Genomic DNA, 21,473 nt, shown 5'->3' with positions numbered 1-21,473 from the left:
GGAAATCCCTAACATTTAAAAAAAGTGACAGATGGGAAAATATCCATAAAGTGCCCAGCATAGTCACTGTAGCGTTCTAATCACTCAGGCTTGTTCTCATTTCTAGACCCAGAACTTGCATTTTGAGATGCCCTGCTGCTAACTTTTAAGGGGAGAATGATTTTGCTGACTGGACTGTTCTCTTTGTGGAGTGCGTATCAAATATGGTGGACAGTGTAGACCTATCAAATGCATCAGCTCTTATTCCTTTTGATAAATAAGGTGAACAATAAACTCAAATATTTTGAATGAATTTCTGTTAGCATTTAAATTCTGGGAGTCAGTCTTTGGGCACAGGTGGTTGTGGGCGCGTGTGTGTGTGTGTTTTTTCCAGTTGGCTTTCTGAAGGAGATGTGGGAAAAGTAGGGTTAGTTGGTTGTAATGACAGTTTTGAAGGAACTTTTGTTTGTCTTATGCTTCTGGTGTAATATTTTCATGAGGAAAAATGGTTCATCTTTTAAGTACTAAAGAGGTCATTTTTGGTCTGCAAAACACTTGCTAATGTCATCAAAAGGTCTTCAAAATGAAGTTTGAGAAGGATGAAAAAAATTCCAGGTAAATAGTAAAGGAGCATCCTATAGAGTAAAATTACAGAACAAGGACTTCTCTACAATTCACAGGCAAACACAAAGAGCAAATGCTAACGATTCCTGATGTTTCTGCATAAGTGACCCTAAATATCTTAAAAGTTGAATGAATACAGTCTTCGAGATATCACTGAGAACTGGTGAGAAGGGTTCCTAACTAGGCATTGAGTGCTTACTCAAATGTGTTAAGAAAGCATTCTTCACTGAAGCCTGATAAAAAGGTGATGAAACTGATGCCCATGGTAACTTATCCCCAGTTTCTTGTTAGTGCTGAAAGAGTTTACGTCTGTAGAGCTAGTAAACAGCTTTGGTTGAGTAACATGCAGTGATGTAATTTATTTGCCTTTGTTTACTACAGTGCTTGTTGTTCTCTTATGCTGTAGCTATCTCAGGCCTTGACTTCTAGGACTATAGTGTGCAAGCTTGCTCACTTCCATTGCCTCCCTGACACAGAATGCTACAGAGGGAATCATGGTTACACCTGGCTTGATCAGCCACAGGACAGTGCTACTTTGAACAAAGTGAAATGAATGACAGCAACAGTTATCATCCTCTTCTTCCAGCTTCTGATTTTAGCAGTTGTAAACTTAGCTTTACTAAATTATCATCAGTTTTACATAATGTCACTCTTGTTTTTCGCCGACTCCCTAAGCTTAAGTTTTGGGTAATCTTAGTGTGAGTGTACCTGTAGCACCCCTTCTAGTCTCTCATGTATTTGTCTGTGTTTTCTCATTTTATCTTCTACTGCATCCCCACTGCCATATGCATTCCAGCCTTAATGAATTATTTTACAGTTTTCCAAGTGTCTAGTTCCTGTTCCTTGAACCATCTCTGCCTGGTATTGATAATGACCCTCTGGAAATCTTCCTCAAGGGCAGAATTAGGTACTTTTCCTTTGTGTGTTGATTTTCCTTAGGTGTCTTGTGATTTTTGGTTGTCTGTTGATACTATGAATGAAGATTTAGGTTCTAGACACTAGAGTAATTAATGTAGGTAACGAGTATGTTTTCTCCAATTTTGTGTAGATTTCATTACCCAGGAGCCCTGTACATTGAAAGAGCTGGAGGAGTGTTGATGGGGAGCCCTGTATGTATGAAGGGTGTTGACTGTCGGGCTTTACTTCAGTGTTTTTTGGTTTTTTTTTTTGGTTATAGGCTGAATTTGAATGCGTTTGCTACCTGTGGCTGTGTAGCCATCCAGGAATGCAGACTCAATGGGAGTTGTTGAATGGTTGGGGCCTTTCTATTCCTTATGCAGTCTTTACTCCATGCTTGTTTGTGCTCAGCCAGCTCTAATCTTGGAGCCTCTCTGGAGCTGCACCAGAGGATGGCACATACAGCCATTTAAGACTTCTCTGTGTTTATTCTTAGATTGTAGCTTCCTTTGCTCTTGTTTATTCATCAGCTGTGAATAGATTTACTACCTTTTCTCCTATCATTTTGGTGAGTGAGAGCAGAAAAGAGGAGACAAACACAGTTGCCCGTTCATCTTGAAATCCTGAGCCGGGAGTTCTATTGCCAGTGAACATTTCTGATTTTCAGAACTGAAACAAACTTGTATTAGTGCATTATGGATTGTTTCCCAAGTGTTGATAGAATAGTTTTGAATGTTTATAAGATATGAAATTAGTATAATGTTAAAATACAAGTCATCTTTTTATGAATAAGTTGTGTTCTAAAAATAGGTATAAAAACAGAAAGAAACTCACAGACTTAGAACTTATGGTTGCCAGAGGGGAAGGGATGGTTAGACATTTGGGAAGGCCATGCACACATTGCTGTATTCAAAATAGATAATGAACAAGGACCTACTGTATAGCACATGGAACTCTGCTCCATGTTATGTGGCAGCCTGGATGGGAGGGGAGTTTGGGGGAGAACGGATAAGTGTATATGTATGGCTGAGTCCCTTCACTGTTCACCTGAAACTACCACAACCTTGTTCATTGGCTGTACCCCAATACAAAACTAAAAGTTTAAAGTTTGGGGAAAAAAGAAGTATAAAGCTTTTTAGAGCAAGGAAAGCTGAAAATACGCCAGATACTGGTCTGGAGAGGGTTGGATGGAGGGGTGGTTCCAGGCGTTGCCATTAGCTACTGAAACAAGATAACTCTGCTCATGAGATGTTGTTTACATTCTAGAATTGGAGGGAGTTGTTTGTTTGCCAATGTAAAATTTGCTAACTTTAAGTTATCTTCCTTACTATAACATTAAAGCTCTACTATTCGTTACTTACTAAGGAAAAGTACTGTTCAGTGGCTGTATACTTAGATTGAGGTTTAAAGTTGTGTTTTATATTAATGAATATGGTAAATGAATAATTTGCCATATCTTCTAATAAGAGTGAAAATGAATCTATATGCAACATTACTGTTATTCATTCATTTTGGGAAAGTTAATTGCAACTGTGTGGTTCAGGGATTTAGTGCAAGAAGAAGAACAGTTGATGGAAGAAAAGAAAAAGAAAAAAGACGACAAGAAAAAGAAGGAAGCTGCTCAAAAGAAGGTAGTATATGTATAAACTAATTACTTATATTAAGCAAATATAGATTTAAAAAGAAATTACTCTTATTGGATTACTTAAAGCATTTGATTTAATATTTTAACTTCAGTGGTGTTTCATTTTAATATTTAATGTCTTTACTATTTAATGCATAAATAGTAATGTGTGTATAATTTAATGCATAGTTATTTGATCTTTCCAATAATTTTTTTCAAAGGTAAGTCCTTTCATAGGTCTTTATTTTTCAATTAGGTGTTCCTGGTTTTCATGATACTTAACATCATTTTATAGTGAGAAGAGCATGGAATTTGTAGCTTTCTAGAGAGGAGTTGAAGTCTGGCTCTCCCACATAGCATACAGAAGGTTGTGGCCTTCAACTTTATTTAGCTTCTCTGGCCTTAGTTTCCTTATGTTTTGTAAAATGAGAGTTGAATTAAATAAGATAATGTAATACATACACATAATAGGAAATAATAATGGAAGTAGTAATAAATATAATAGGAAATAGTGTCAGTTTTCTTTTCCCTGTTTATTTAGTACCTAGGCTCATTTTTTTTAATGTGCAGGTTTTGTTAGGGTATATATGTATGTTTTTTACTTTAAAATTTATTTTTATTATAATATATTGATTTTACATACAATAAAATTTTCACTTCTTGGTGTACAGTTCTGTGTTGTGAAGCATGCTTAGAGTCGTATCATCACCACTGTCATAATCAAGAAACATAAGTTTCATTACCTAAAAGAGTTTCTTATGGTATCCTTCTGTAATCAAAGGATATTTAAAAATAAGCCTAAGACATAATTAATTGCTGCAAAAAAAATCTTTAGCCAGTACATTAATTAAAAACTATAATCAAAGCAACACAAATTGCAGAAAAATAAAAGATGGCTGTAAAGATTTTTACAAATTAATAGTAGAGGCTGATGACAGTTAACTGAGCTGGGCATTCGTCTCCTACCATATCATTTCAAGGACCTTAAAAACGTTCTTAAAGACCCAAGATGATACTATTCCATTTTTGTATTCTAATGAAAAGTTATGACTTTAATTTTTAAATAAATACCTTTTGTAGTAGCAACTGGATTTAGACTATAGTAACAGAATTACCTCCCCATTATTTAGTAGGGAAAAACTCAGGCACCGAACTATGGCAGGTAGGGAGCTACTGAAGCACAGAGAGAAGTGTTTAATTCAGCCTGAAATGGGGTAGAGAGACAGGGGATTTTTCTTAGAATAGAAATGAACCAAGTGAATGAGGAGCAGAATGGAAAAGGGTTCCAGCAGTAACTGAGAATTAAGTGTCCATAGCTTGTATGGGTTAAAGTATGGGTTTTGATTGAAAGGGGTGGTAGGAAAGGAGCCAAGCGTAGAAATGTCAGGGGACGAGACTGGAGAGGCTGGTCATAGCTGTTGGCACTTCCCTCATTTTGACCATTGGGTGACCAAAGACGTTTTAGTAGAGTGACATAAAATTTTCCATTTTAGAACTGTATTTAGAGCCTTGACCGAGTGTAGAATTGGGTTGGGTAGAAACTAGAGACTGTGATAATAGTGAAGGGACTATTAAAAGCATCCATAAAATTTGTTTAAAGGATATGAAGGAGGAGTAATTTAGATTGACCCTTAGGTTCTAGATTGAGTGGCTAAATACATCTTGAAAGTGAAAGTTAAGTTGCTCAGTCGTGTCTGACTCTTTGTGACCCCATGGACTGTAGCCTACCACGCTCGTCCATCCATGGGATTTTCCAGGCAAGAGTACTGGAGTGGGTTGCCATTTCCTTTTCCAGAGGATCTTCCCGACCCAGGGATCTACCTGCTTTCCCACATTGTAGGCAGATGCTTTACCGTCTGAGCCACCAGGGAATCTTAGGAGAAGTTTAACCAGGTTGGGGGATACACAGAAAGGGGAAAAGAAATATAATTCAGTTGTGGACTGCAGAGTTTGGGTTACGCTGAAGCCAGTAAACTGGAGAAGGAGAGAGTACAGAGCACTGAGGATGAGTAAGTGATGAGATGAGTTGACTTAATAGGTGACCCTTATTGTTAGCCTTTGGTTACCCAGGAATGAGGGGGAAAGATGCATTGGTTGTTGGTAGGTAAGGTTTGGGATGGGTCCTAGTATACAGAGTTTTGGCATTGGTGATGCCTTAGGCCTCTGTCAGAGGCCTATTGGTATAGGACGGTTTTTGCAGTTGATCAGTCTTTGCTCAGGATTTGTTATGAAAAAAGTTGTATCTCTTTAAGTCTAAAGTCGGGAGGAAGGCTTATCATACTCTTGTTTGAAGGCCAATTACTTAATGAAAAGAGAGTCTTAAGAAACTTGAGATTTATTGAGAAAGATGCTAGGGTGCACTTTGTGTAGAATCATTAGTTTGTCAGGCATCTGAGTAATGGCATTAGGCCATATTGATCCCTGCTTCTAAAGTTCAATATTTAGCTGGTAAGTTTAGGATGTATGCGAAATGACAAGAGAAGAGGCCTTATTGTATAATGAAACATGTTAATTTGGAATTGACTGTAATTACTGAGGAAATTCTAAGAAAGGGAGGAGTTACTCAAATGATTTCTTTAAATATCCTGTTTTTTGTTTTTTTTTTAAATTAAGGAATAGTTGACATACAGCATTTTAGTGTATGCTAAGTCACTTCAGTCATGTTTGACTCTTACGACCCCATGGACTGTAGCCCACCAAATTCTCCTGTCCATGGAATTCTCCAGGCATGAATGCTGGAGTAGGCTGCCCTCTCCTTCTCCAGGAGACCTTTCTGAGCGGGGGGTGGAGCCCGAGTCTCTTACGTCCCCTGCGTTGGCAGGTGGGCTCTTTGCCACTAGCGCCGCTTGGTAACTTGTGGTGGTTCATGATTACAGCGTAAGGATTCAGTGTTTGTGTCTCTTGTGCAGTGATCACCGTAAGAAGTCTAGCTAATCATATTTTTTTCTTGTAAGGAGAACTTTTAAGATTTTAAATACTATATTTTTAAAATTTGTAATGTGAGTATAATTTTAAAGTTGTCACATATTTAAGTAATGACTAGTCGTTGAAGTTTACCTTTCCATTCTTCATCACCAAATCTGAATCACCAAGTCAGTGTCTTTAACGCACGAATGATGATTTTTGTGACATTTGGCCTCTCACAAAATCTGAAGCGACAGTTCTTCATACCGCTCCATCTCTGCCTCACAGTATGGTTCATCTCTCACCCCAGCTGTGTCCCAATGAAACCATCATCAGAGGCTTAGAGATGTGAAGAAGGCTTTTTTCTCTTTCATCAGATCTTCAGCTTTGATAGGGTATTGCTATGTATTCTGTATACACAGTAGTATCTAGGGATTGAACATAATATAAAGAATATTTAATACTGCTAATAAATGTTAAGCTTAGTAGACTAAACTGGCCCTGTAAATAGGACTGTCTCTGAATTCCACATAACTGGCTTACAACTGAATTTGAATACAACCCATTGGTGAAATGAGGACAGCTGGTGTTTCTGTAGGCTGTTACCAAATAGCTCTTTAAAAACAAAACAAAAGGGAAAATCTCCCAAGTTGGCACACTTACAGCCCATATGAAAGATCGTGAGTCACAGGAATTCTACGTTTCCTTAAGCTTGTCTTTGGCTGTAGTAGGAGCCGGCAGGTGTATCCAGGTAGATGACAGACATCTCCAGAAGTCAGGGAGACGAGCCCATTTGTGTAAGTGTTGAAAACACGAATTCACCATGGTAAAAACAATCTGTCTGTTTTACGTAATCTGTGTACACTTTTTTTTAAAAGACTACGTATTTTTGTTTCTGAAAAAAAGATTTCAGATACTATCTGTTTTAATTCAGTGAGTTTATGTGTAAGGAACCACAAGCATTAAAATGAGTTAAGTGTCACCATCAGAGTGATGGAACAGGAATAGAATTGAAATCTTCTGTTTCCCCCAGCTGGTGGTTTTCCAAAACTCGGTGCCATGGCTTTATCCTTTTAGTACAGAACATTATCTTGTACTTTTATTTTTTACCAACCAAAGGTGAACTTTAAAGCTGGAAATAATATGATAGTTTTTATAAGGTATTTAATAAATCTTTATGCCATGAATACAGAAAACAGATTTAACAATTCCTAATTGCCACTGTGGCAATTTAAATTTAAAAGAAATTCAAATTCAGACCTCAAGTTAGTTTCTATTTTAAATGAAAAACTAGATAACTTAATTCCTTACATAAACAATCAGACAAAGCTCACTATACTATTTATACTATGATAGTTTTTCTAATTTTGTCTATTCATTAAGTATCAATTTAAATGTTTTAAATTCCTCTATAAAATTTGTTTACACAAAATTGCATGGTTTTTATTATATTTCAGTCCCAGTACATCTCTGATTAATAACAGAAATCAATGACCAGATGATTTTTTTTTTAAGCCTTCTATTTCACATCAAAGAATTATGGCTATTTGCTTATCTTCTGATTCTCGGCTCAGAAAATAATTTGCTACAGCACAGGAATGTAGTTCCTGTACTTAAGAAAAGGGCAATAATAGTAGCAGTAGGTTGCTAGTATGAATTTCTCTCGTTTCTGGTTTTAGAAGAAATTTCTAGCAGGAATCTTGAGGGAAATGTGAGAAGGAAAAAGGAGGATGAGAAACAGGTTAATTATAGAGGGATAATTTAGTACCAACTTTACTTTAAACATGTAATTATAGTTCCTAGAAAGCATATAATGGTTGAGGGTTGGAGGAGAGAAGCACCAAGACAAATTGGGATGTTTTGGTTGAGAATGTGTAAAAGTCAGTATTCATGAGTATTTTTGTTACTGTGTTAAAAGCTTGAAGGGATTTTTATAAAAGGCTTTGTGGATTTAATGTACTCATTTTGAGTTTAAATGAGACGAATTTCATTCCTCTTCTTTGGAAATTTTAGTATATACTAGTCATGTCTCCCAAAGGTCATTTTGTTCTGAGACTGGGAATCTTACCTGGCACTGTTAAGACATTTTAGGTGATTTGAAAGAGGGGGAAAAAGCAAGACCTGGGAGCTGGGAGTGATTTTGAGTCAGATCCCTTCCAAGTGTGAGAGCATGGAGCCAGAGCCAGAGCATGGGCGAGTAGGGCCGACGGTAGCCACACTTGGTCCTATTTATTGAATGCTTTCTGTACGCTTGGTGCTGCCCCACGTGCTCGCTCGCTCTCTTTTCCCCCCTAAGCTCTTTATATGAGTTCAATCCTTTTAGCCTAACAACAAGTCTGAGGTAGGTGTTTTTGTTCCTGTCTTATAGATGAGGAAACCAAGCTTTAGAGAAGGTAACTAATTTTGACCATGGTTACACTGTTCATGGTGAAGCCAGGAGTGACAACGAGGCAACTGGGCTTCAGACCCCGAGTCCTTAACCACTGAGGCGCACATAAGGGTCGAGGAGCTGAGGCAAGTGGTGCAGAGCCTGACAGAAACAAAGCAGCCGGCACGGACCTGGCATGTCTGCCCCTTGTCTTCCCTGATAAACTGAGACAGTGGTGCTAATTGCTTGTGGAATCGCAGCTCAGGTTTTTGTTTTTTTTTTTTAAGAAAACAATATTCAAAATAGAAATACTTTTGCTTCTCAGTTTGCTGAATCGTTTAGTTCTGTTGTACAAGATCCACAATGATACTTTGCGTTTGAATAGTATTATTTATCCAGAAAAGATTTATATTTTATTTGAGCCTCATGAGAGCCCTGGAAAGGTAAGCAGTACAGTTTTTTTTTTTTTTTTCCCCTCATCCATTTGAGGGATTAGGAAACTGAGACCTAGACAGTTTAAATGACAAGGTCATTTCAAAATAAAAACAAATTATTGAAGTTAATTTTAATATATATTATGTAACCCAATATATCCAAAATATTGCTGTTTTAACTTGTAATCAGTGTAAAATACTATCAACAGGATAATTTACCTTTTTAAACAATGCTCACACTAACTCTTATCTCAGTGGTCAGTAACCACATGGGGATAGTCGCCTCATTTTGAGCACTGCAGACAAATACTCTTAAATAAATCGCTGACCCCCACTTGGAAAATTAATATACAGAGTCCCTGAACCAACTCAGCACAAAAACCTGTTTGAATCATTCCATTTGCTTCTCATCAGGAGCTCTTGGGTTCTGGTAACGAACATTCTTTCACTGTATTAGTTGGTGTTCGATGGGCAGACTCCTTTGAGCGTCTCCTTGGCGCTCTTGTCCTTGAATGAGGTTAACCACTGTTTTCAAGCAATGTGGAGGATTTTCCCCCAAAGGAGCTGGCATAGTAGATACCCTTTACATTGTAAGGCCTGGAAGAGCAGTATTGTATGTCTTGAGATTTAGTAACATGGTCATGGTTTCTATGTACTGTAGCCTCGTTTCCTTTGGAAATAAACTGGAAGAAACCAGGAGAGTTAAACAAAAAGACAGAGAAATCCCCACAGAACAGCACACTATGTCTATTTTCAATGCAGAATAATTTCTGTATCGATTTTTTTGTTTCAGAAAATTGTTATCTTATTGTTTGGCATGATATTTATAATACTTGAAAGTATTCAGGTATTGAGTTCTATTTTTCTACTGCCAGATTTTAAAAACAATTTCTCCCAGAAATAAATTAAGTGTTCAAGCTAATTGACTGGTCTTTTGCCATTGTCCTTCCATCAAATTTTTTTTTTCTTTTAAATTTTAAATCCATATAAAGTAAAGATGGGCCTCCATTATTTTACTTGTTGCTAGTGCTCTAAACTTGGTAAAGCATTTAAGTGCTTGGATTTAACCTCTGCCTTTCTGAGCAAAGGTTCATGTTTAGTATGGCTTCAGTATTATAGTAATTGCCATACAGTGTTTTACCATGTAGTTCCATAATGATATAATTTTTAAAATGGTGTTTTTGGCAACAGTTTACTATGATTAAGCAAAATGATTTATCCTGTCCCATGACAGTTTAATAAAAAGGCTTATCTTCATTTAGAAACAATTTCTGATTATTCAGTAACTAATTATTCAGTTTTCCCTCACCTCCCTGCCTATCTGCCTATCCTTGTATCTTTTTTTTTTTTTTAAGGATTCCCACGCAGTTGGGCATAATCAAAAAGTTGATTTTCACTTGTGGCCTTTGTAATCAGTTCTTATCAAGGCCCTTGAAGTTTGAGCCAGGCACCTTCAGGCAGTCCTGCTGTGCTCAAGCCCCTCTCCCTAACGTATCAGACACAGTGCAAGTAATGGCAGGCATGCCCATAGCAGTTTAGCTTCAGAACACAGTCATTTGAATTGAATTGTCAGATGTGTCAGAAGAGACAAATATGTTTCAAAATTTTTCCCACCCCAAAATACCTAAATGTTAGCTATGTTTAACTGCAGCAGCCTAACTTCCAGAAGTTAAATTTGTTACTAGTTTGGCCAAATAAGTTATATGCAGCTTTCTTCCAGAAAACATGATTTATCTTTTATCATTTGAAATAAGAAAATTTGAAGCCTTTTAAACATATGCAGAAGGTAAAGAAGACAGTTATATAAAAATAATTTTAAAACTAAACGATGAGAGAAGTGCAGTTCCATTTTTTGTTATATACTGTCATACAATGGTGTCTTCTCCACTTTGTGCCTAAAACATTTCAAGAATTTTTTTAAATTAATAAACATTGTGTCAGGGACAATGGGGCACATCTATGGGAAAAGCATGCTTTCTTTGCATATCTTTTCCTATGCCGTTCATCTAAATGATGGATTCCTTATTTAGTAAAAGTGTATATGTCTTATGTAATAGTAATGTATGAGCATTTTATCATAACAGTCCATTTCTTTCAGTTTCATATTTACATTGTTTTTTGTTTGTTTGTTTTTATTTTAGGCCACTGAACAAAAAATCAAAGGTACGTTGTTTAAAGCTATTTTTTATTATTTTTTTTTCATGAAAGCAAGGTTGTTGATATGCATTTTTGTTCCTCTCCAGGATGGGAGAGAGAAGAGCGTGAAAGGAACAGAGGGGTGGGGGCAGACTTCTGCAGTGACATCACCTTGGAGTCACCTTTGGGGAATTTATGGTTTATTGTAGTATATATTACCACTTTAAAAATACTGTCTCAAGACCTACCTTACAACTATCTCTTTAATCACCACTCCCTAACACACTCCCTTGATATGAGTGTTTGAACACAGTACCTTTCCTTTACTCTTCTAAAAGTCGTCTTGTCTGGAGCTACCTCTAGGACTTTATTCCTTGTTCTCTGTATACTGTTGTCTCCCACTCCTTCCTGTAGGCAGACAGTGACATCCATTCTGTGTTATCACTGAGAATATTAGATTGCTAGCCATATGGTCAAATTGAACAGCCCCTAGTACATGCCAAGCAAAAGACTTAAGGGTGGTGAGGAAACAGGAACCTGACTCCTCTCAGATCCTGAATCAGAATTTCTTCACCCTCCCAGAAATTAGTGAAAGGTGTATGGCTGTCTGATGCTGAACTTATTGGCCTAAAGATTGTGAATTTTTACTTAAGCTATACCAAAAGTATAATCTCTGCATTTGACTGATACCTGCAGTCAGAACTGCCTGTTTCTATTAGAGGTCAGGTGTTGGTTAAGGTCACATTTTTAGATGCAGTTGTTTGAGAGGGAACAGGAACAGTTAAGGAAGACCTTTTTTGAGGTTGTGAGTCTTAAAAAATGAGATAGCCAGTCAAGGAAAATAATGAAATGGCAGAGGGATCAGTGTGATTGAAGATTCAGAGATAAGAAATAATGTGATGTTAATGTGTACTAGTGGTATTCCAAGAGCATTAAGTACCCAGTGATAAGTGGGCAAGGTTAAAGGATTTTTCTGAAGGAGGTTGGTAGGGGCCAAAGAGGGCCTTATATGCTAAATGTACTAAAGGAGCCCCTGGAGGAAGAGCTTAAGAAGAGCGTGACATCATCATTTGTTTTTTCATTCTTCTTGTAAATCTGTCAGTCACTTACATGGAAAGTTTGGATGAAATATGGGCAGGGATTTGAAAGATGGTGCCGACAGAAGACACTGGGCAGAAGAGGCAGGTGAGCAAGAAGAGGGAATATTCGGAGAATGAGTGTAGGAATGTTAAAGGGAGATGGCAGAATATAGGCACGGAGGTGGGGGGAACCGGAAGACTTGGTGCTGATTTTTACATGTACAGGTCATGATCATAAGCTATGCTTTAGGAATATTTCTTTGTCAGTTGTGTCTAGTGTCACCAAAGAGGGAAGAGAAGGAATAGAGAGAGTGATGGGGATTTGAACTGAGGTCTTGACAGTAGAGGTAGGGGATGGGTGACAGAGGTGTGAGATGTGCATGGTAGCGTTGGTAACTGGTGAGAGCAGAAGAGAACCCGAAGGTGATATTGTGGCCTTGAACCTGATGTCTAAGAAAGTTACAGGGATGTGGAATCATGTAGGGAGTAGCATTGCCAAACTCATTAATTAACATGGGGAATTCCCTGACGGTCCAGTGGATAGGACTCTATGCTTCCACTGCAGGGGCCACGGGTTCCATCCATCCTTGGTCAAGGAACCAAGATCTCACAAGCCTCACAGTGTGGCCACAAGAAAAAAAAATTTTTTTTTAGTAGGACCATGACCAAATTAGTTTTCTTAAAATTCCACTTTTCTCGCACCACTCCCTTGGATAGGAATGTTGAGTTGTGTTACTTTGCTTCAAAACCAAACTCCTGATTGACTTATAAGGCCCTCTTTAATCCGACCTCCCACAATCTAACCAGCTTGTTTCCCATCACTCCTTCATATTTTTCAGATCCTTATCTTTTTATGTTCATTCCTGTTTGTGTTTCTTTTTGATCCCATTTCTCAGCCAAGGATGCCTTTCAGCTTTTCTAAACCTCTCAGAACTTATTTTCTGATGGATCCCTCCAACTGCCATTGATCCTTCCCTTTCTGATTTCTTAAGATGTTGTGACATGTATTAAACTCGGGGCACAAAGTTGTATTCTAACCTTAGATTTTTGACGGGTCCATGGATATTTTTGTTTCTTTAAACATGATCTTTGAGTGCCTGCTATTTATATTCTTTCCAAACAGAAGTCATTTCTTTTACATCCATACATGAAACGTGAACATATTTGAATCTTTTTTAAAAAATTTTTTTCCACAATTCTGAGAATGTTAGGCTGAGTGTGTGAAGGTCACTTCAAAGTACTTTGTTGTTTTTGCCAGCTGTTTTACTCACTTTATCCTTCTTTGGATGGCAGCTCCTTTCATACTTGGTCACACTTACTGTGATTCATGAAAGTGTATCTGTTTTCATGATGTGTATAATATCTGTATGGTGTTTATGGTTTGGGGTTTGCAGTGATTAGATTACAAATTGAAGTCTTGTAATACGGGTTTCGGAGAAGGCAATGGCACCCCACTCCAGTACTTTTGCCTAGAAAATCCCATGGATGGAGGGGCCTGGAAGGCTGAAGTCCATGGGGTCGCTAGAGTCAGACACGACTAAGCGACTTCACTTTCACTTTCCACTTTCATGCATTGGAGAAGGAAATGGCAACCCACTCCAGTGTTCTTGCCTGGAGAATCCCAGGGACGGCGGAGCCTGGTGGGCTGCTGTCTATGGGGTCGCACAGAGTCGGACACGACTGACGTGACTTAGCAGCAGTAGCAGCAGCAATATGGGTTTGGCTCACACAGTTGATTTTTGCTAAGCTTAATTTTGGAATAATTTATGATTTACTGAAAAATTGAAAAATAGTACAGAGAGTTCCCATGTAGACCTCACCCAGTTCCCCATTATTAGCATCTTACCTTTCTTTGGTACTCTTGTCAAAACTAAGAAACTGAAATACGTTGATTGGTATTACTGAACTCCAGACCATATTTCGATTTTACCATTTCTTCTATTAACTTTTCTGTTCTACAACCCAATGCAAAATAATTTGTTTAGCTGCCATTTTTCCCTGATCGCCTGTGGTCTCCACACAGGTGTTTTTATTCATATCCTTTAAATTTCTAATTGATGGCCAACATTTAAGACTCAGGAGAATTCACCGTAAATCAAGATTATAGCTTATACTATCAGCATCATTTTTGTCTTTTTGTATTATAGAGTCTGTATAAAGCCCAGGTTTAGTTACACGTGGCTTTTAAGTACTTGAAATGTGTAATGCTGCTGAGGAACTGAATTTAAAATTTTATTGGACCACGTAGCTCTAGAGCCTCCTTCTTCGTTGTTAGAGTCAAGATTTTAGTGCTCAGACTGAGCATAACTGATTAGGCCCAGCACTTCCTTTAGAAGTCTGCCTTAATGAGCTATTTCTTTTTCTAAGACTACTGCCATTCCCAATTAAATAACACCTACCAGTGTTGCTGTCATTCGGTGGTGAAACTGTATAAAAGCTGGATTTTTGTAAGGTGTCACGAATTCAGTTCTTGACCAGCTTTGTTATATGAAAACAATATGATGTTTATTTCTCGGTGCAGTGAACTCATGGTTCATCTCATAGAAGTGTGAACCCTTATGAGTGACATAATGAAATTTTTGAAAATTTTATTCTTGTGACTTGAACTTTGAAAAACTGTGAGGAGCATAAGTATTGGAATGTTTGAATATTTGAAGTTCCTTGTTAAAGAATGTATTTGAGTATCTCTTTGAAACAGCAGGGAAATGAAGGGCTGAAAAAATTACAGTGAGATATAGGAATGGATGAATATCTTGTGGCCCTATACACTGTACAGGCAAGGAAGAAGTGATTGGGAACTCTCTGGAGAATAAAGGTCATTAAAAAAAAACTTTCCAGCTCTGACACTGGCTTGTTTTGGAAGTATATGAAGGATTGTACATTCCTTACCAAAAAATAAGCACTGTTCATTTTTGTCAGCTGATAGTTATTTTTCTGTCTGTCTGTGTATTATCATGCCAGGGCTTTCTTCAGGTGGTTTCATAAGCAAGCTAAGTATAGAGAATGGTAATCCCTAGTGCTCCTAAAGGAGGTAAGGGGAGCTTTCAGATGGAAGCAGGAACAGAGAAAATTTGGTACAGATTTTTTGTTTTCTGATGATCACACAGGGAAGCATAGTTTTATTACTTCTGTTCTCTTTCTGGATTAATTTAAAACTCATGAGAATTAAATCAACATTTAAAACATTTTTGTTTCTGCCACAATTAGAAACCATTATTTGTATTCAGTTCTAGTCTTTTCTGTTTTTCTGTCAAACACAATTTCATTACTTAAATCCATTGATCTAGGGTGTGATCGAAATGTTCAAGAGCTGTTAAATCAGCTGCATGTCACCTCCTGTTGGAGACATCAGGCTAGTTAACTCTGAGCACCTACTGTGCAGCATGCACTGTGCTTCACATTTACTTCATTTTACCAAGGTGAGATTCTAAACATTTAGGCACTAATAGTGAACGGGCACCTGTGATTCAGAACACTATACTGCAGCAGGCCGAAAAAAGCTTGATGGGCCAAGAGTAAAACCAGCTCTCAGCTGTTGAACTTTGGGAAATACGTGGGACCCAGGGAAGGGACCAGAGCAGCAGGCTGGGAACCATGAGACTTCACGCACTGGATATTTAAAAACTAGTATGGGAAGAGGGCTTCCTCAGTGTGTACTAGTGCAGTATAAGCCTGCATTTAATAATTTCAACAGCCTTAGGAGAGTGGATCGCATTATCACTATTTACAGATAAAATGAAGACTAGGGAAGTTTAAGTAACTTGCCTGTTGGTTATGCAGCTGATTAATGTCTGAGTAAGGATTGAACTATTAACCTACTGGTGTCTATGGCGTTGTTTCCTTTGAAAACATCCCTGTGGTGGTTACATGGAAGACAAAACAGGAGAGCTACACCATTGCCCATGCTTTAATAATACGCAACAAATGAACTAAAGCAATGCGTCTTTTAAAAATATTACACAAAGGTCTTTTAATAGTATATGAAAGTATATGTATATACATATTCCCATATGTGTATGGTATTTCCCATTTGAGCACAAAGAAAGAAAGAAAAACTGTATTACCAGCATAATTTTTTTGATTAGAAAGGTTTTGACAGCTTTGTGATGTGTGAGGTAGTTGGCTTTTCAAGGATTTTTAACATTCGTGAAATACTTATTGTGGGCCCACCCTGTTCCACGCACTGCTGTGGTCACTGCTGCTCCCGCTGGGCTGCCATCCTCATCCTTGTTTTACTTTAAGTTCAGTTCGCTCGCTCAGCCGTGTCTGACTCTTTGCGACCCCATGTTTTACTCTAGTAAAAGTAAATGTATTTACCTGTGATCTCAGCTTAGCACTCCATTTTCCCCCTGAAATCCTAAGTTTCTTAATCACAAAGCTTCCTACGATGATGAAATTCAGGAACTTTGGTGGCTTGATGAAAGGTCACTGTACGGCATAGATTTTCAGAGGAGAAAACCGAGGCCCAAAGAGTTTGTGACTTGAAGCACATTGCCTGACCTTGTTCACATAATGGCACATGTAGAAAATGATGTTTGTGAAGCTGTTGTAAACAGAAGAGGCTGCTCTCAGCTGAAGATGACAGTCCCAGAGAGTCTGAGCACCCAGACTCTGAAGTGCTGCCCCCACAGCGTCCGTGTAGCCTGTTTCTGCCCCACATGTTGGGAAGGTCTGCTTTCAGAATCGGGGCTCGGTTCAGTGTTTTTCTCCACAGTGTGCATAGTACAGATACGACTTTTGTACTACAGGCAGGCATTAGGTAATATTTGGAAGACCAAGTTCTAATTCCAGATGTGCCATGATAGTACTTTGGCTTTATGAGAAATTTTGAAGGCAAATGGGTGCTGACCCCTTTGAGGAAGCAGAGGTTCTTACTGATTAAGAATTTACCAATGGTGAATGTGTTTCTATGAAAATGTGTTTGAGCGGTGTAACAGATAAGGTTTTTTAGCTGTGCGCTAACAGGAGATGGGGAAAATGGCCTTTTACTTCATGGGAGCCAATAAAAAAAATTATTTGGGGGTGTATCAGTCACAATTTTTCCTTTTCTCCTATTAAGAAAGAAAAATGATTTATATAGATTTATACATGTAAATCTAAATTTATGTATTCAAGAGGTTATAAAGAATGCTAAGAACCTCCCCCACACACACTTTGTTTGTTTGTTTTAGGAAAGAACCATTTTATTTCTAGTAAATGTAGATGTGTTTGCTTATAAATAATAATAAATTATTAAAATAAGTAGAAATGGTTTTGTGTATTCGGATGTCTGATAAGACTGGAGCAGGACAAAGGAGACAAAATGAATATGAGAAAAGTGGAGATTAACGTAGTTAACGAAGTAAACTGTTGTTAGAAATGAGATTCAGAGACTATTGAGCCTATAGTTGGTGGCTTGTGGGAGCATCCTGGGTTTGTATCCTGAGCCCTGAGATATTATGCCTGGGCAACAATTAGGTCTTCAGTTTCAAAGAAAACGAATTAGGAATCTTGTTTAAATTTTGGAGTAGAAATTGGGATGGATTAGCAAGAGTAGCTTAATCAGTTTATACTAACTTTATAAGGGAAAACTCCAGACTAGGAAAAAACACATTATATATGATAATTTCACTGTATATGGTGGTTCAGTGGTAAAGAATCCACTTGGCAGTGCAGGAGACACAGGTTCAATCCCTGGGTAGGGAAAATTCCCTGGAGGAGGAAATGGCAACCCACTCCAGTATTCTTACCTGGGAAATCCCATCAGAGGAGCCTTGCTGGCTACAGTCCGTGGGGTTGCAAAGAGTTGGACACACTTAGCGACAGAGCACCTTTCGTAAGAATAGTAGCTGAGCTTCTGAATGCATACTAAGCTCTCTCTCAGTGCCAGTAGCCTTAGCGAAAGTGCACCTGATAAAGTGATACTTAAAGGCGGCATTTTGCTGGAAGCAAATAAGGTAATCTAATGAGGTAATCCTGGAGTTTTTGCATAAACCAAGCTTAGTGGTTAAAAGTCCAGTCTTCTGAGTTAGATAAACTTTGATTTGAATCCTGCCTTTGTAGTTCTTATCTCTGCGACCTTGAGCAAGTACTGTAACCTCTAAACTTGGGTTTGACTCTGTTAAAAGGAGATTATCTAGGCTACTTAATGTGGGAATGAAATGATACGTAGAACATACATCACAGGACCTGGAGGGTAGTTAATGCTGAGTATGTAATAGATAACTTATTATTAATACAAACACTGGTTAGAAATTTTTGATCTGTAGCTTTTAAGATGAAAATGTATACTGCAAGGAACATTGGTATGGAGGTCAGATTTGGTTTTAAATTTTAGCTCCACCATTTACTAGATGTTTAATCATGGGCAGCCTTCTTCTGAGCCTTAGTTGCCTTACTGGTAAAATTGAGGTAATAATTCAAATGCGTAGAATCATGTGAGGATAAAGGGATATTAAATTGCATGGTATCCAGCTGATACTTGGTAAATTTTAGCTTCACAGCTATGGTTTTGCAGTATCTTAGCAACCTTTGAGTCCCTTGAAACATCATGCTAGTAGTTTCCCCAGTCGTTTCAGAGTTCCTCCTCACCCAGACGATGACTTGCTTTTTCCTCTCATTAAAGTAGAACCCAGCCCAACATGGGTGAATCACAGTAGTGTTTCTGCAATAGTGCAAGGAATATGAGGGTGGGATATATGATCTTTATAAGTTTGTCAGGCTAAAATTGGTATTTTATTGCTTTGATTTAAATAGAAATCAATTTTGTTTATTGGTAAAATGGAGTGTTATGTGTTATTATTTGTACTTTTTTGCTCTTAAAAATTATCCATTCTTCTCTACCCATTTACTTTTTGAGCTAAGAGTTTTTGTTTTCTATTTACATGAGCTCTCTGTATAATAAGCTCATTAACACTTCCATTTGATGTGTTTCATGAAAAAAATTCTAAAATTATGGACTGTATCATATGTTTTAGGTTGTTCTGAGGATGAGATTCCAGGGAGAAATACCTAAATATCAGACCCGTGAGGGCTTATGTGTGTTTAAAAACAACAGCATTGTATAGTATTAACTGCTTAATTTTTCTGAACTTCATTTTTATATATATGGGAGTGGTTTTTCTGATTTAAAAAAATTATTTCTTCATCCAGTATTTCTTAGTTTGTATCTTCAGTGATTATGACAGTTCCTCTGTTATACAAATTTTGTGAACTTTTTTTTTTTTTCCCAGTATGTTTGGGACTTCTGTTGTTCCTGTTACTGACTTCTAATTGAATTTTTAGGTGTTACCCTTTTTTCCCCTTTGGAGTCACAAACGGAAGTCAAAAGTTCTGTAAGTGTTGCTACAGTGTCTAGTAGAACGATTTTCCAAATTTACTCAGACATGAGAACCACGTGGTACATTTTTTAAAATGCAGGTTCTGATTTAGTGAATCGGTGAGGCTTGAAGAACCTGGTTTTTGTTTGGTTTGGTGTGTGTGTTTTCTGTTTTTAAACACATTTCCCCATTCCCCATAGCACTTTTAGTTAAATTTGGGGGTCACTTCTAGAATTGTTAGTTATATGAAGAAGAGACTTGAGGGCAGTGAATCTTGTTTTAATTTTTATTTTGTATAGGAGTATAGTTGATTTACAATGTTGTGTTAGTTTTAGGTGTACAGCAGAGTGAATCAGTTGCACATATACATGTATTTATATCCATTCTTTTTCAGATTCTTTTCTCGTTTACGTTATTACCGAATATTGAGTAGAGTTCCCTTTGTAAAAAATTACAGTAGGCAGTTTTTTTTCTTTTTTAAGCATGAGCCTCTGCCTGAAAAATAAATCTTTCATCTTCCCACTTCTCTGCATCTCACACATTTGGGCAAGATTTGATGGAGAGATTAACCAAAAATCTTGAGACTACCATATTGTGAATGTTGTGTGGGTATTCTCTAGCTCTTAAAGATCTGTACTTTAGAACAGATAAACCTTCCTTCGGTGTTTTGCTGAAGAACAGAATTTGTTAATAAGGTGACTTCATCCAGAAATTCATTAATGAAGCTTGGCAGAATAATTTATTCAGTCATCAAAACCTAGAGGATTGCAGAAGGACAAATCAGTTCTGTTTCTCTTTGTGTTGGTAATTTAAGATGGGAGATTTGGGGTAGGAAGATAAGAGTTCTTTGAAGCAGCAGAGCTAAGACCAGGAAAATTTCTGATTTCTCTGGGATTTTGAAATGAATTAAAACTAAGGGAATTCAGGAATTCCCTGGTGATCCAGTGGTTAGGACTCTGTTTGCACTTCATGGGGTATGGATTTGAGCCCTGTTTGAGGAGCTAAGATACCACATGCCCCTTGGCATGGCCAAAAAAAGAGAAAAAACACCTAAGTGAATTCAATTTAATGTTTGTTTTCAATTTGGGATCTAATTTTGAAGTGATTGTTTATATCTTGCTGTTTGGTATTTTTTCTGAGGAACCTTTAAACAAATGGCTAAGATTTGAGACCTCTCTTGTGGTCCAGTGGTTAAGGCTCCACACTCCCAATGTAGGGGACAAGGGTTCGACCCCTGGTTGGGGAACTAAGATCCCACGTGGCAAAAAAAGAAAAATTAAGATTTGCTTGTACCTGTATACAATATAAATATAGTTTATTATGTTTAACATTAGTTTTTAAGTCTTATTTTTCAAGTTCTCAAAAGGCCATTCAGTTCAACTTGTTAAGGATTAGCAGAAGTTAATGGATTGACAAGCATTTAGCTATTTTGCAGATTGGCTAGTGGCACTTAAAACTGCAGCCATTTATCCACAATGAAGGCTTTAGCACTGCATCTTTGTGTGTCAACTGAAAAGCCAGAGTTCCCCCTCTGTGCCTTTCAGTGTTCTAAAACTGACAAGTTAGTAAAGGACAAAGAACATATATTATACAGGGGAAGTAGAATCAATATTGTTAAATCATCCAGTATGCTTATTAATGATAGCAGAAATGATCTTTATAGTAGTACAGTGTTTGGCTATGTTTTTGATAAATTTGATTTATAAGCTCATTATAATTGAGTAGAATTGCTCTTCACATTTTCAGCTAGCTGCTGCTTTCCCTTTCCACCTCACGCTTAAAATATAAGAAGATGGAATTCAAGTTATTGGGCCTCATATATAGGGATAGTTGGCAAGCATTATTTCTGTAGCAGTAAAATGACATTATGCCTTTCCTCGATTTTCTTCTGAAAGCTGCAGAGTGGGAAGCAACAAAAGTTGGAAACACCTATCTTTGGAATTTCTTGATGTACAGAATTTTCTAATCTGCTATGAAGTTTTTATCAGGTTTGTGCTTTGTGAAACTCTTGACTGCAAATGGATAATGTTGCTGTTATTCATCAGGAAAGCTGAAATAATTGATTTTTTATTTTATTGCCCATACTTGTTTTCACTTCTCTGAATGTGAGGCAGATTCTTTAAAGTGAAT

General features: G+C 37.4%; 1 protein-coding gene across 11 annotated transcripts in view; it reads left to right on the top strand.

The window, feature by feature from the left end:
- The window catches only part of TNRC6A (trinucleotide repeat containing 6A), a 224,813-nt gene that overhangs the window by 148,843 nt on the left and 54,497 nt on the right, over positions 1-21,473 (top strand). For 10 of the 11 annotated variants that reach the window (XR_003508592.1, XM_027526756.1, XM_027526755.1 and 7 more), the window contains 2 exons: positions 3,044-3,131; positions 10,972-10,993. The exons of the other annotated variant lie outside the window; for it this stretch is intronic. Coding sequence is in view for 9 of the 10 variants with exons in the window: in XM_027526756.1 (XP_027382557.1) it covers positions 3,044-3,131; positions 10,972-10,993 (110 nt within the window). In the remaining variant the exon portion in view is untranslated. The remainder of the gene's footprint in view (positions 1-3,043; positions 3,132-10,971; positions 10,994-21,473) is intronic. 11 annotated transcript variants of the gene reach the window in all.

This window comes from Bos indicus x Bos taurus, chromosome 25 (genome assembly GCF_003369695.1).
Source record: "Bos indicus x Bos taurus breed Angus x Brahman F1 hybrid chromosome 25, Bos_hybrid_MaternalHap_v2.0, whole genome shotgun sequence".
Classification (NCBI taxonomy): domain Eukaryota; kingdom Metazoa; phylum Chordata; class Mammalia; order Artiodactyla; family Bovidae; genus Bos; species Bos indicus x Bos taurus.
The sequence above is the reverse complement of the archived record's forward strand: the minus strand, read 5'-3'. Positions and strand labels throughout refer to the sequence as shown.